The following is a 15275-nucleotide window of genomic DNA, read 5'->3' as shown; positions in this document are numbered from 1 at the left end:
CATTTGTTAGTTGTAATGTTCTATAAATATCAGTTAGGTTATGATGGTTGATAGGATTGCTGTACACCTAGTCTCTAGCTGATATATTTTTGTCAGATTTATTTTTCACTTGCTAAGAAGAGTGTAAAATCTCCAATCCCAGTTGTAGGCTTATTTCTCCCCTTTAATTCAGTCATTTTAAAAAGTATACTTTGAATCTCTATCATTAAGCCAATAGACATTTATTATGTCTTTCTGATTAAATTCTAGAATACCTGGTAATGACATATATCTCTGGTACTATTTTTTTAAGCCTATTTTTTTTGTCTTAAAGTCTATTTCCTATGACATTAATATGGCACCTTCAGTCTTGTACTTACTTTCTCATGGTATGCCATTTTACACACACTTATTTTCAATGTATTTATTCTGACTGTAAACAGTATATAGTTACATCCTAATTTTTTATCCATTCTGATAATCTCTGCCTTTTCAATATGAGCATTTAGCCCTTCATTGATAAGTTTGTATTTCCACCTACCACATACATATATTATTTGTTTTCTGTTTGTCCCTTCAGATTTTTGTTTCACTGCTTTCCCATTTCTGCTTTTCCTTGGATTATTTGAACATAGTTAGAATTCCACTTTAATTTTTCAATTCACTCTTTAGCTATACTTCCATACTTATGTTTAATAATTGGTACAGGGTTTACAAAATAATACATAGTTCTTTTTTCAATATGAGCATTTAGCCCTTCATTGATAAGTTTGTATTTCCACCTACCACATACATATATTATTTGTTTTCTGTTTGTCCCTTCAGATTTTTGTTTCACTGCTTTCCCATTTCTGCTTTTCCTTGGATTATTTGAACATAGTTAGAATTCCACTTTAATTTTCAATTCACTCTTTAGCTATACTTCCATACTTATGTTTAATAATTGGTACAGGGTTTACAAAATAATACATAGTTCTTTTTTCAATATGAGCATTTAGCCCTTCATTGATAAGTTTGTATTTCTATCTACCACATACATATATTATTTGTTTTCTGTTTGTCCCTTCAGATTTTTGTTTCACTGCTTTCCCATTTCTGCTTTTCCTTGGATTATTTGAATATATTTAGAATTCCACTTTAATTTTTCAATTCACTCTTTAGCTATACTTCCATACTTATGTTTAATAATTGGTACAGGGTTTACAAAATAATTCATAGTTCTTTTTTCAATATGAGCATTTAGCCCTTCATTGATAAGTTTGTATTTCCACCTACCACATACATATATTATTTGTTTTCTGTTTGTCCCTTCAGATTTTTGTTTCACTGCTTTCCCATTTCTGCTTTTCCTTGGATTATTTGAATATATTTAGAATTCCACTTTAATTTTTCGATTCACTCTTTAGCTATACTTCCATACTTATGTTTAATGATTGGTGCGGGGTTTACAAAATAATATATAGTTCTTCTTTCATAGTCTGTTTAGAGTTAATATTGTAAAATGTAGAAAATGTGAAACCATAACTTCTGTTTCTATCCCTCACTGTTTTTAATGCTATAGTTGGTGTATGTCTTACATCTATATATGTCATTATATAATTAACCATGAAAAATAATACTATATTTTGCCTTAAAACAGCATGTATTTCAAAGTAAGTAATAGAAAAAAATGATTTTATATTCACTAGATATTTAGCATCTCTGGTGCTGTTCATTCTTTCCTGAATATATGAGTTTCCCTCTGCTATGGTTTTCCTTTAGACCAAAAACTTACTTAAGCATTTATTTTAGTTAAGAACTAGAGAAGAGCTATGTCTTCTTTTATCTGAAAATATCTTTATTTGTGGAGTATATTTTTGCTTTCATTAGAAGTCTGGGTTGATAATTTTTTTTTTCTGGGCACTCTATATGTAATATCATTTAACTGTCTTCTGGTTTCTTTTATTTCAAATACGAAGAGGTAGTCATTCAAACTGCTTTCTCTTTTATGTAATGCACTGTTTTTCTTTGGCTGTTTTATTTACAAGTTTCTCATTATCTTTGGTTTCCACCAATTTGACTATTATGTACTAAGGCATAAAGCCAACTTAGCTAAGCCAGAACCTTATTTTCCAGAATCCCCTTCCCTGTATTATCCCAATTTACAGTTGTTACGGAAGGAGATTCACATGAGATTTTGAAGGCAGAATTGAAGCAGACTTAGACTCAGTCTTACAGCAGCATATCTCTCTTCTTAACTTGTCCACTCCAACCTATACTAGCAGCTGTGCATAATGCCACTAAAAAGAGTATCATCTAACATAACTCTAGTCACAATTATTTACTTAGGATAAGTCAGGGAATGGCAATGTCATTTCCCATGATTAGATACTTTTTTTTCCAAATACTTGTTTGTTGTATTGCCGTCTTTAAAAAACAAAGTAATGAATATCAAGCAATTCATTTTACTGCATTTTGCCTGTACATGTTTATATTTTATTTATTTTTATTAAGTTTTAAATTTTTAATGTTTATTTATTTTTGAGAGAGAGACAGAGCATGAGTGGGGGAGGAGCAGACAGAGAGGGAGACACAGAATCCAAAGCAGGCTCCAGACTCTGACCTGTCAGCACAGAGCCCGACGAGTGGCTGGAACTCACAGACCACGAGATCATGACGTGAGCCGAAGTCATACACTCAACCGACTGAGCCACCCAGGCGCCCCATATTTTTACTAAGTTTTAAATTTTAACTCCAGTACAGTTAACATAAAATGTTATATTAGTTTCAGGTGCACAATAGTGTGATTCAAAAAATTCTATGCATTACTCAGTGCTTATCGTAAGTGTACATTTTTTTAATGTTTGTTTTTTTGTTTGTTTGTTTGTTTGTTTGTTTATAGAAAGATTGTGCAGGTGGGGAGGGGCAGAGAGATACCAAGCAGTCCCCACGCTTTGAGTGCAGAGCCCAACCCTACAAACTGTGAGATCATGACCTGAGCTGAAATCAAGAGTTGGACACTTAACTGACTGAGCCACCCAGGCCCCCCTACCTTGAAGCATCTTTAGGGGCGCCTGGGTGGCTCAGTCGGTTGAGCCTCTGACTTCGTCTCAGGTCATGATCTCGCAGTCCGTGAGTTCGAGCCCTGCGTCAGGCTCTGTGCTGACAGCTCAGAGCCTGGAGCCTGTTTCGGATTCTGTGTCTCCCTCTCTCTCTGACCCTCCCCCATTCATGCTGTCTCTCCCTGTCTCAAAAATAAATAAACGTTAAAAAAATAAAATTTAAAAAAAAGAAGCATCTTTAGCAGGATAAGTGTACTCTTAATCCCCTTCACCTGTTTCACTCATACCCTCCACCAATCTCCCCTCTGACAACCACCAGTTTGTTCTCTATAGTTAAGAATTTCTTGGTCAGCTTCTTCGTTTCTCTCTCTCTTTCTTTATTTTGTTTCTTAAATTCCACATATCAGTGAAATCATATGGTATTTGTCTTTTTCTGTCTGAGTTATTACAATTAGCATTATACTCTCTAGCTTCATCCATATTTTTACAAATGGCAAGATTCATTTCTTTTTTATAGCTGAGTTATATATATATATATATATTTATATATATATATAAACTTCTTTATCCATTTATCCATATAGATGTACATATATAAAAGTTATATGTATATACACATGTATAAATATTATATATGTGTGTTCATACATATATAAAAGCTTTATATATAAATATATATGTTTTATATAAACATATATAAAACTTCTTTATCCATTCCTCAGTTCATCTCTCCATATTTTGGCTATTGTAAATAATGCTACAATAAATGTAGCTGTGTATGTATCCCTTTGAATCAGTGTTTTTGTATTCTTTGGGCAAATACTCAGTAGTGCAATTGTTGGATCATAGGGTAGTTCTATTGGTAACATTTTCAGGAACCGCCATACTGCTTTCCACAATGGCTGCACCACTGTGCGTTCCAACCAAGAGTACACAAGAGTTTCTTTTTATCCACATGCTTGCCAACAGCTGTTGTTTCTTGTGCTGTTGATTTTAGTCAGGTGTTACTCTTGTTGGGAATCTCTTATAAGTGACAAATGTTTTTCTCCTGGTGATTTCAAGATTGTCTCCTTGCCTTTGGCATTCAGCAATTTTTCTGTGTACAGATATATTTGTATTTATTGTAGTTGGTATTCACTAAGCGGTGGATGTGTATAATGTTTTCCATGAAATTTGGGGAGTTTCAGCCATTTATTTAAATATTTTTCTGCTTCCTTCTCTCTTTTCCATTTAACATTCCCATTATGCATATATTGATGCACTAAATTGTATCCCACATTTCTCTGAGGCTTTGTTCATTTTTCTTGATTGGTTTTTTCTCCATCTTCAGGTACCTCTTTGTATCTATCTACAAGTTTTCTAATTCATTTTTCTACCAGTTAAAATTTGCTATTGAGCCCTTCTAGTGAGTTTTTCATTTTAGTTATTATAATTTTCAACTCCAGAACTTCCACTTGATTCTTTTTTTTTTAATTTCTATCTTGTTATCATTAATCTTGATTTGAAAAAAACATTGTCATAATACTTCCCTTTACTTCTTCAAGCATGGTTTCCTTTCCTTTGAAAATATTTATAATGGCTACTTTGAAAGTCTTTAAAAGTCTTTGTCTGTTAAATCTTGCATCTGGTCATTTTCATTTTCATATGCAGTTCCTATTGCTTGCTCTTTTTCCTGTGTATGGAACACAGTTTCCTGTTTCTTTTATCTCATAATTTTTGCTGAACTCTGGATATTTTATTTATTTGTTTGTTTACTTATTTATTTTAGAAAGAGGTCTTTTTTATTTTAGATAGAGAGAGTGGAGAGAATGAAGAGGGAGAGAGAGAGAGAGAGAGAGAGAGAGAGAGAGAGAGAGAGAATCTTAAGCAGGCTCCACACTCAGCATGCAGCCTGATGTGGGACTCAATCCCACAACCCTGGGATCATGACGTGAGCTGAAATTAAGAGTTAGACCCTCAACCAACTCAGCCACCCAGGCACCCCTGAATATTTTAAATGTGTATTGGTTCTCTAGGTATTGTTCTTTCCTAGGGAACTTTTGTCATTTGCTAGTTTGTTTAAGTGACTGGCTGGGATGTTTTTGTGAAGTCTATTTTCCTTGCAGTGTGAAGCATCTGATATTATTCCTCAGAGGATGCAGACCTGGGCATGGGGGCAGTAACCCTGGAATGACTGTAGTTTTAAGGTCTCTCTTTGTCTCTTTCCATATCCACACCCAACTGTTAAGCTCCACTAATTGCTGGCTGATTTTTTATTTCAACAATGTGTTCTCCTAACACATAAATTGCTCTATTGATAGATCCATTAAATTTGAGCTTCTTTGCAGGAATAGCTTGAGGTCAGTATTCAAGATTTGTTTCACCCAGGAGGGCTTTTCATGGCTGTCTCTTTCCCTGTTTCTTTCTAGTAGAGTAGCTAGCCTATGGTTAATTTATATATCTAATGAAGCTACCAGTCATTTCTTAATTGCTTTACACAAAACCACCATTGTTTTGAGAGTATCTTTAGGCTTGAACTTCTCTATCCTGTTTCGAATGAAGGCAGTTCTATGGGGGAGAATATATGAGCTCTCTGTTATACAACCTAACTCTATCCCTGGGTAAAATTTCTGAGCCATGGCTCCAAAGTTGAGGACAGAGACAGTGGTATGCTTCTTTCTTGAGTGATATCACTGTTTCAGGAGCTGGGTACTCAGTAGGGAACAGTGGTCTCTGGTCTTGTTGGCTTACTTCTCCCAGCATGAAGCCTCTGCCCTAAGAATGAACTAGAGTCCACATTACACCCAACGTAGAGGATCCTCCACTCCCTGTGTGGAGAATATGTGGAAGAAGGGAACCCCAAATTCCCATTTACACTCACCCAGAACACAGCCTCTGCAAAATGAGAAATGCTGATATCCTGTGTCTCCCAGAATTTACTTGGCCTTCAATTGTAAAGGTGAGGGAAGGGGAAGCTTTGTTTTCATAGCTGCACCTGCCTGAAGTGAAGTTCTTTTCTGAGCAATAGGAAGGGAGGGAGAGAGTGGGTTATGATCCAATGCCACAGGATTTCCCCGTTCTTACCAAGTTTAGTAGATTTATTGAATAAATTTTTCTTAATTTGCTATATGCCCTTAGGATCATTTCCAGAACCTTTAAATGACTATTATTTGGATAATTTTCACCAGTTTCACTAGGGCACATGTCCACATATCTCCTCAAATTGACATTCTGTTAGTTGTAAAATATTTCAGGGTGAATTCCTACTGATTTTTTCCTTTCCCTCATAGAGAAAGAGTTATTCTTCTTTAGGCTTTCACTGTTGAACATGCTGTACTTGTAATAAATCACACTTGATTGATCTCAGTTGTGGCTGCAGTTTTTCCTGAGGTGTCCAGTTCTGGAAAAAACAACATGCTATGTAATCCTAATTTTTTTAAATTTGTGTAAATAAAAATGAATATGTTCTGAATTGATTGGACAAAACAGTCTGTAAAATTATGCCAAATTTCTGTTCTATCATCTTGATATCAGTTTCCTAAAGCTACTTGGTCTAGTCAAGAATAATAAAGAGCAATATTATCTTGTAATATTTATCCTGCAAATACACACCGTAGGGTCCAGGCATTTCTTAGGAAAAGTCTAGTTAAGCCTTGTTGATTTTCTTGCTTCTATTCCTGATTAATTTTGGGAAAAGTTATTCATTATTTAGAATTCATGGCTGTTTTTTAGAATGTCCATCCCTCTTGGGATGATTTCCTTCTTAAAGATCCAAGTTATAAAAATCACTTCTCTGAATGCTTAAAAGAAATTCTGTCTTTTAAAAAAATAGCATATGATTTAATTGACATGTAGAATTAAGAAACAAAACAAGTGAACATAGTGGGGTCGGGGGGAGAGAAAGAGGCAAACCAAGAAACAAACTCTTAACTATAGAGAACAAACCGATGGTTACCAGAGGGGTGGGGAGTGTGGAGATGGGTTAAAAAGGTGATGGGGATTTAGGTGTGCACTTGTTGTGATGAGCACCAGCTGCTGTATGGAAGTATTGAATCACGATATTGTGTCCCTGAAACTAATATTACATTGTATGTTAACTAACTGGAATTTAAGTAAAAACTTAAAAAAATAAATTATGTCTTTTAAAGATTTAAAGTACATATTGTAGCATGTTAATTCACAATATTTCTACTATGTGGATGACTTTTCCTTCTCTAATCTCTGCCATCATTCTCCCGTCAAACAATTTATTATTCAAAACTCAGTCAAGTTGTACACGATGCTGAGGTGATATTCAAAGACTTCATGGAATTACTAAAATAAATCTTTGTTAACATCTTTGATATTATCCCCAGTTTAGCTTTCATGAAACCACCCACTCTAGACCAGACACCTAAATAGAATTTACTTTTATGATTCTTGTTTTGAAAATATAGGAAAAAGTGTCCAAGGAACTATCTGGAGAATCCGATGATGAAGATGTACAAAATGAAAGACAGAGAATCCTGGGGCAGCCTAGGGAGTTGCTGAATTCTACAGTACTTATTAAGGAACTCACAAAGGTAACATCATCCACTGGCCAATATATGCTGGCTTCATTTATCCCTAAGAACATGTCATTGGTGTCTGGGACACACTGTGGTTTGTCAGAATCTATGAGTATTTTTCCCAGTGTAATAGAAAACTTCTTGTAAAACTGTCTGAAGTAGTGGTCCATAGAGATCTGAGAAATTTATTATATTTGATTTTCAAATATTCTTTACTATATTGTGTTTTCTGGCTTTTTTTTTAGATATATTTTAAGTATCCAGTCATTCTGGCTGTGAAAAATATCTCTGTTACAATCCAAAAGGGAGAGTGCTTTGGATTGCTTGGATTCAATGGAGCTGGAAAAACTACTACCTTCAAAATTTTGACTGGAGAGGAGACTGTTACCTCTGGGGATGTGTTCCTTGAGCAATTTAGCATCACTAAAAGGCTCCAAAAAGTAAGACATTATTACAGTCTAAGATATAAGAAGTTTGATGACTTGAGGTACAGGTAATGGACAGATGCTGAAGATAATAGATGGCCATCATGAGAGACATTGATATTGATACCGTTGGCTCAGTAAATTCTGGAGAGAGAAATAAATTTTTGAGGATAGGCAATGAGAGCAGAATCTAAGACATGAGTATCTTTTGTGTTCTTTGAAAATGTTAGATTAAAAGGCAAGTTCTATCAATAGTATGTCTAATATATGCCAGACAAGGTACTGTAAGGAAGGAAAGACTGGGCAGAAGATGCAGTTCACATATAAATGCAGTTCACTTATAATTGAGGTCTTCATGCACATTAGAGTTCTGGAACAGGATGGCCTTTCCAAGTGGTCCCAAATCAAAGCAAGATAGCTGTCTTTTGTATCTCTGAATCAGCCAGTCATTGGTTTACATGCCACCTGGGAAAGAGTAAATAAACTTGGGGAAAAGCTAAGTGGGGGGGGGGGGGGAAATTCAAGAAGAAAATGGTCAAAGGTTTCAAACTTCAGAAAGTCTCAGGCAACGTAAAGCCTGAATAGTGCATATTGGATTTTTTTAAGTTTACTTATTTTGAGAGAGAGAAAGAGAGAGAGAGACAGAGAGACAGAGAGAGGAGATAGAAAATCCTAAGCAGGCTCCATGGTGTCAGCACAGAGCCTGATGTGGGGCTCAAACTCACAAACCGTGAGCTGAAATCAAGAGGCAGACACTTAACTGACTGAGCCACCCAGACACCTGTATATTGGATTTAGCAACTAGAACTTCACTGATGCAGTTAGCAAGAACTATTGTACTATGGTCAGTTGGGTGGTAGTAATGGGAGCCTGAATGGTGCATTTCTTTCCTCTTTAGTTCACAGGACATTGTCATTATGACATCAGGAAGATGGGGTTGTGGGAGTCTGCATGCTCTAGGATGAATAGTATTCTAGTAACAGAGGTGAAGCTAAGAATTTGGATTATACTTTGAAGAAAGTTAGTTTTGTTTTTTTTTCAGAAATTAGAACACTTTATTATAAATATTTCCAGAATATAAACTGATTTTATATCAAGACTCTTTGAAACTCTTAAAACTATATGTAACCTTAGCTTATTATTATTATAATGTATTTCATTTTCCACTTTGCAATCTAGAAAATACACTGCAAGTTAGGTCTAACAAAGGAAAAAAAATCAGTCTAAATTGTGTCAAAGAGAAAACTAATGAATATAAAAATATCCCACCCAAAACTAAAACAAACCTAATCAAGAAATAGATTCTGCAAAGCCTGTTAATACTTCAATTTAAAATAAGTGACCTCCCAAGGGAAAAATACTTCTACTATCATAGCAGTTTGATGAGTGAAAGCAGTGCCACTCTCATTAAGGAAAATTACATTATATAGAAGAAAAATGTAGGGATGTTTTCAGGAAATGAGGAAAAGTAATTTCCGTGCTGGAGAGTAACCACATTAAATACTTCCAGTTCACTTGGCCTGTTGTTAGAAATTAAAGTACCTGTTCACATGAAAAAATCGATATGAACATGGACATCATAAAACCAAGCTCCTCAACTATTTTTTCAATTTAACCTCAGGAGAACCAACTCAGGATCTTCAAAATCTAAGGATAGACTGGTCCCAAAGCCTTTCTTCCTCTGTCCTCTCTTTACCTTGTTCCTTTTTCTCTTTTCTACGCTTAAATTCCTCTTTCTTAGAGGCCACATCTCGGCCTTTTTTCTCCTTTCGATTCTTAAGCTTTTCTAACCCTGTTTCCATTTGTGTTTCATTTCTTTGGAAGTTCTTGTGTTTGTCTAAATCTAATTCCTCACAACCTTTTTTCCTCCTATGCTTGGGCCGCTCCTCCTCTGCTTTTTCTCTGGCTTCCTCTGGGTGCCTTTTCCCCTGCTGATGTATCTGTTTATGACTGGCTTGATGGGCGCTGGCACTGTTTTCTGAGGAGAGACGCTTGTAAACTCCAGATTCCACACTGTATGGGCGACAGTTATACCCTTGCTGACTAAGGTTCAGGGGTCCTGGTTTTTCTGAAAAACAGTCCCTGGTGAACTGGCAGTAGTTCAGAGAGTCTAGTCTTAGCCTGCTGTCATGAGCTGGTAGCCACTGAGGTAACCGGTTTTCCACCTTTGGTGAAATAGTGCATGATCTCTGGTAGGTCTGGACAGTCTCAGATGAGAGTCTGTGATCAAACATTCTATGCCTCTGTCTGTAATCAACCTCTTCTTTGTACCCACAAGTTTCCAAACAGTCCTCTCTCATCTTTCTGAAACAAGTCTTTGGCTCTACACCTCTGGCTTTCTGCACTTTGATATAATCTTCAAGTTCATCTTGAAAAGAGTCATATGTCTTCTTTGAATGCTTCATTAGGTTGAAAACAAGGGGTTCTCTTTATCAGGCTGGGAACTTGGTGAAGAAATCTGATCATATTCCCCCATTAATTGCTTCAGTTTTCTAGCATGGACTTTCCCCAAATGGTGAGACTGTGCAACAACCAGGAAGCTTCTCTGAGGCAAGGGCGGGCGTCTACAACTACTGTCCCCCTCCCCACCAACGCCGCTGGCCAGCCGGGGGATAGGCCGGAGTGGAGGTGGCGGAGAGGCAGGGACAGGCGCTGAGAAAGTCAGTTTTGAAGCAAAGAAAGTTCACTTGTGAGAAGTTTGAGAAACATTCACTCAAAGTTGTGGGAATGAGATAGGAGATATTTTATACATTAAATAACTTGACCACATTTACACTTGAAGGAAAGAAATTGAAATAGAGAAAGAAGTGAAACATGATAAAAGGAAGTGAGTGGGTTCTTCCAGGTGGTCCTTGGGGTCAGAGATTTCAAAATTCCCAGCAGGCAGTGATGAGGTTCTTAAAAAAATAGAAATGGAAATGTCATATGATCTGGAAATTTCACTACTGAGTATTTACCCAAAGAAAACAAAAACACTAATTCAAAAAGATATATGCATGCACCCCTATGTTTATTGCAGAACTATTTACAGTAGTCAAGATACAGAAGTAACCTAAGTGTCCATTGATAGATGAAGGGATAAAGAAGATGTATATACAATGGAATATCACTTAGCCATAAAAAATGTTATCTTGCCATTTGCAACAACATGGATGGACGTAGATGGTATTATTCTAAGTGAAATAAGTTATACAGAGAGAGAAAAATACCATGTGATTTTACTTATACGTGGAATCTAAAAAAACAAATGAACAAACAGAAACAGAAACAGACTCTAGATACAGAGAACAAACTGGGGGTTTTCAAGAGGGAAACAGGTGGAAGGATGGACAAAATAAATGAAAGGGATTAAGAGGTACAAACTTCCAGTTATAAAATAAATAAGTCATGAGGATGATAAACATAGCATAGGGGATATAGTCAATAATATTATAATAATATTGTCTAGTGACAGATGGTAACTATACATGTGGTGAGCCCTGCATAATGTATAGAACTTAATCACTATGTTGTACACCTAAAACTAATATAATATTGTATGTCAAACATACTTCAATAATAAGATTTAAAGAAAATAAGTAAAAGTGGGGTGCTGAAGTCTCCAACTCATATTTTTCAGTTGTTTATTTCTCCCTTCAAATCTATTATTGTTATCTTCATATACTTTAGAGCTCTGATGTTTGGTGCATATATGTGTATAATTGCTATACTTTCATGGTAAATTGATCCTTTTATCAATATATAATACTGTATTTGTTCTTGTAGCAGTTATTGACTTTGTCTATTTTCGACTTTGTCTATTTTCTCTAATAATAGTATAGCCATTCAGCTCTTTTGGGCACTATTTTCATGAATTTTTTTTCCTATCCTTTTACTGTCAACCTATTTGTGTCCCTAAACCTAAGTGAGTCTGACTAGATAACATATATTTGGATCATGTTTGTTTTTTTAAATTCATTTTGCCAATCTATGCCTTTTGATTGGGGAATTACATTTAGAGAAATTACTGATAGAGAAAGACTTACTTTTTCCATTTGTTGTTTACCATATCTCTTATTGATGTTTTTTGCCCCTGATTTCCTCCATTAATGCTTTACATTGTGTTTAGTTGATTTTTTTGTAGTTACATGTTTTGATACACTTATTTACTTTTGTGTATATTGTACAGATATTTTCTTTGTGGTTACCATTGGGGTTTCATCTAATATCGTAAAGTTGTAACAATCTATTTTGAATTGATACCAACTGAATTTCAATCACACACAGAACTCTATTTCTGTACACCACTGTTCCCATGTCCACACCTTGTCATTGTTGTCAAAAATTACATCTTTATACTTTGTATACCATTAAAAATTATTTTATGCATTTGCCTTTTGAATATTGTATAAAATAAATAGTTGAGTCATAAATAAAAAGTATAATAATTCTGGTTTTTATATGTGTCAGAGTACTTTGCTTTACCAGAGATCTTTATCTCTTCATATGGCTTTAATTTACTGTCTAGTGTCCTTTAATGTCCATGTAAAGGATTGTTTTTAGCATTTATTGTAGGGCAGATCTGTTGGTAATGAACCCCCTTATCTTTTATTTATCAGGGAATTTCTTATTTTCTATTTTTGAAGGACACAATTCTTGCTATAGAATTCTTGGTTGATGTTTTTTCTTACTTTAAATATATCATCCCACTACTTTCTAGTCTCGGAAGTTTCTGCTGAGAAGCCTACTGATGTTCATATTGAGAATCCTTTATATATGATAAATTGCTCTTGCTTGCTGCTTTCAAGATTACATCTTTGTTTTAGTCTTTTGACAGTTTGATTAAAATGTGTCTTATTGTAGGTATCTTAGGGTTTTCCTACTTGAAGTCTGTAAGTGTCTTGAATTTGTAAATCCATATATTTTGTTAAACTTCAGAAGTTTTTTCTAATAAGCTTTCCTCCCATTTCTGTCTCTCTTCTCCTGGGAATCCCATGTGTATATGCTGCTGTGTTTGATGATGTAGAATAAGCCCCTTCTTTTTTCTTTCTGCTACCCATACTTAATAATTTCAAGTCTCCTATATTCAAGTTCACTGATTCTTTCTTCTTCCTGATCAAACTCCTCTTAAACACTTGTAGTGAATTTTTAAATTCACTCATTATATTTTTCAGTCCAGAATTTCTTTTTTTAAATTATTTCTTCCCCTTTGTTGATATTCTCCTTTTGTTCATTTATCATTTTCATAATTTTCTTTAGTTTCCTTTAGTTCTTTCAGCATATTGAAGACAATTATTTTAAAGTCTTTATCAAGTAAGTCATAGCTGTGCTACTTCTGGAACAGTTTCTGCCAATTTATTTTTTTCTATTCTTTGGGCCTTATATTCATGTTTATTTGTATGTCTTTTTGAAAATTGGGCTGTTGGGGGCGCCTGGGTAGCGCAGTCGGTTAAGCGTCCGACTTCAGCCAGGTCACGATCTCGCGGTCCGTGAGTTCGAGCCCCGCGTCAGGCTCTGGGCTGATGGCTCGGAGCCTGGAGCCTGTTTCCGATTCTGTGTCTCCCTCTCTCTTTGACCCTCCCCCGTTCATGCTCTGTCTCTCTCTGTCCCAAAAATAAATTAGAAAAACGCTGAAAAAAAAAAAGATTTAAAAAAAGAAAATTGGGCTGTTGACAAAGCAGCCACCTCTCCTAGTCTTTGCAGACTGGCTCTGTGATGAGGCAGTCCTTCACTATTTAGCTGACTGTGTTCTGAACTTGGATATCAGCTTTAGGTGAAGGCTTATGATAGATATTCTATGTCTTTTCTGGGCGTGCATCTTGTCTGCTTGTTCATGTGGCTTTTTGTATTCTTCCAGGAGTCTGCAGGTCTATAGTCCTCCTGCAGCTTTCATGAACAGTACCCTCCAGTTTTTTGCCCAAACAAAACAAACACCAATCTTCAGGCAGTCCCCAGCCAGGTTAGATTTACTCAACTCCCTCTCATTTGGGAGAAGTAATAGGGAACTGGGCTGCTACCTCCTCTGACCAAGACTGTTCTGCAACAGGGAGGGTTTGGGCAAGGATGAGTAAAAATGCCACCAAATATCTTACTATTTTGAAGACGGCTTTTTCTTAATTAAATATTCACTTGGTTGCTGTAGGCTTCAACGGTTTTTCAGAGCTCCTATAAGGATATTTTAGTCCCTTTCTGATTGTTTTTTGAGGTTTCCATGGAAAACAAGGGCTTAGAGCTTCCCAGGTGGACATTTTTCTGATTTACTCTTTTTAGCATTGTTTTGTAATTCTACCCCTAAACTCCTTTACAGTTTTATGTATTTCCTTATAACAACTCCTCCTCCTCCTCCCCTTCCCCTCCTCCTCCTTTCTCCTCTTTCTCCTCCTCCTCCTCCTCCTTTGTCATGTTATTATTATTTGTACATTGTGGGTTTTATTTATACTGTTCATGGGATCTTTTTTTTTTTTTCTGACATAAGTTGCTAGTATTCAGGAATGCTATTGAATTTTTATATGCTGATACTATTATCCAGAAATCTATATGAACTAATTCTCTAATTAGTTTTCAGTTTATCTACAGATTAGCTTGGCTTTTCTATGTAGGTAGATTTATCATCTAAAAATAATGAGAGTTTTTCTTCCTTTCCCATTGTCATTCTTCATTTATTGTGCTATTGCATAAAGTGGGACCGCCAGTAAAATGTTAAATACTGGCAATGATGATAAATATCTTTTTTTGCCCCTGCCTTTGCATGGAATACTTCTAAATTTCTACTACTATATATTATATTTGGCTACCCTTTGTCAGTTTAAGAAAATTCATTTCTATGTCTAGTTTGCTACAAGCTTTTAGCATTTTTTCTTTTTTTTATTTAAATCCAAGTTAATTAACACATAGTGTAATAACAATTTCAAGAATAGAATTTAGTTATTCATCACTTATATATAATGCCCAGTGCCCATTCCCACAAGTGCCCCCCCTACTGCCCATTGTCCATTTGGCCTATTTCCCCACCCAACACTACACCAGCAACCCTCAGTTCTCTGTATTTAAGTGTCTTACAGCTTGTCTCCCTCTCTGTTTTTATCTTATTTTTGCTTCCCTTCCCCTATGTTCATCTGTTTTGTATCTTAAATTCCACATATGAGTGAAATCGTACGACATTTGTCTTTCCCTGACTGACTTATTTCGCTTAGCATAATACACTCTAGTTCCATCCACATTGCTACAAATGGCAAGATTTCATTCTTTTTGATTGCCAAGTAATATTCCATTGTATATATACATACCACATCTTCTTTATCCATTCATCAGTCGAGGGGCTCTTT

At 35.5% G+C, this 15275-nt stretch overlaps 2 protein-coding genes across 8 annotated transcripts in view; one reads left to right on the top strand and one right to left on the bottom strand.

Annotated features, from left to right (window-relative positions):
* Nucleotides 1-15275, top strand: part of LOC131500702 (phospholipid-transporting ATPase ABCA3-like) — a 186887-nt gene that overhangs the window by 160042 nt on the left and 11570 nt on the right. For all 7 annotated transcript variants that reach the window (XR_009256433.1, XR_009256434.1, XM_058710038.1 and 4 more), the window contains 2 exons: nt 7436-7561; nt 7792-7986. Coding sequence is in view for 5 of the 7 variants with exons in the window: in XM_058710038.1 (XP_058566021.1) it covers nt 7436-7561; nt 7792-7986 (321 nt within the window). In the remaining 2 variants the exon portion in view is untranslated. The remainder of the gene's footprint in view (nt 1-7435; nt 7562-7791; nt 7987-15275) is intronic.
* LOC131500703 (lysine-rich coiled-coil protein 1-like) lies at nt 9003-10626 on the bottom strand. Its single transcript, XM_058710043.1, has one exon. The coding sequence runs from the start codon at nt 10374-10376 to the stop codon at nt 9612-9614; it is 765 nt and encodes a 254-aa protein (XP_058566026.1). The 5' UTR covers nt 10377-10626; the 3' UTR covers nt 9003-9611.

Source organism: Neofelis nebulosa, chromosome 18 (assembly GCF_028018385.1).
Source record: "Neofelis nebulosa isolate mNeoNeb1 chromosome 18, mNeoNeb1.pri, whole genome shotgun sequence".
Classification (NCBI taxonomy): Eukaryota; Metazoa; Chordata; class Mammalia; order Carnivora; family Felidae; genus Neofelis; species Neofelis nebulosa.
This window is presented reverse-complemented; position numbering and strand designations above follow the sequence as displayed.

What these genes read in the sequence shown, in the direction of transcription:
- LOC131500703 (XM_058710043.1), bottom strand. Translation starts at nt 10,376, where the DNA reads ATGAAGCATTCAAAGAAGACATATGACTCTTTTCAAGATGAACTTGAA.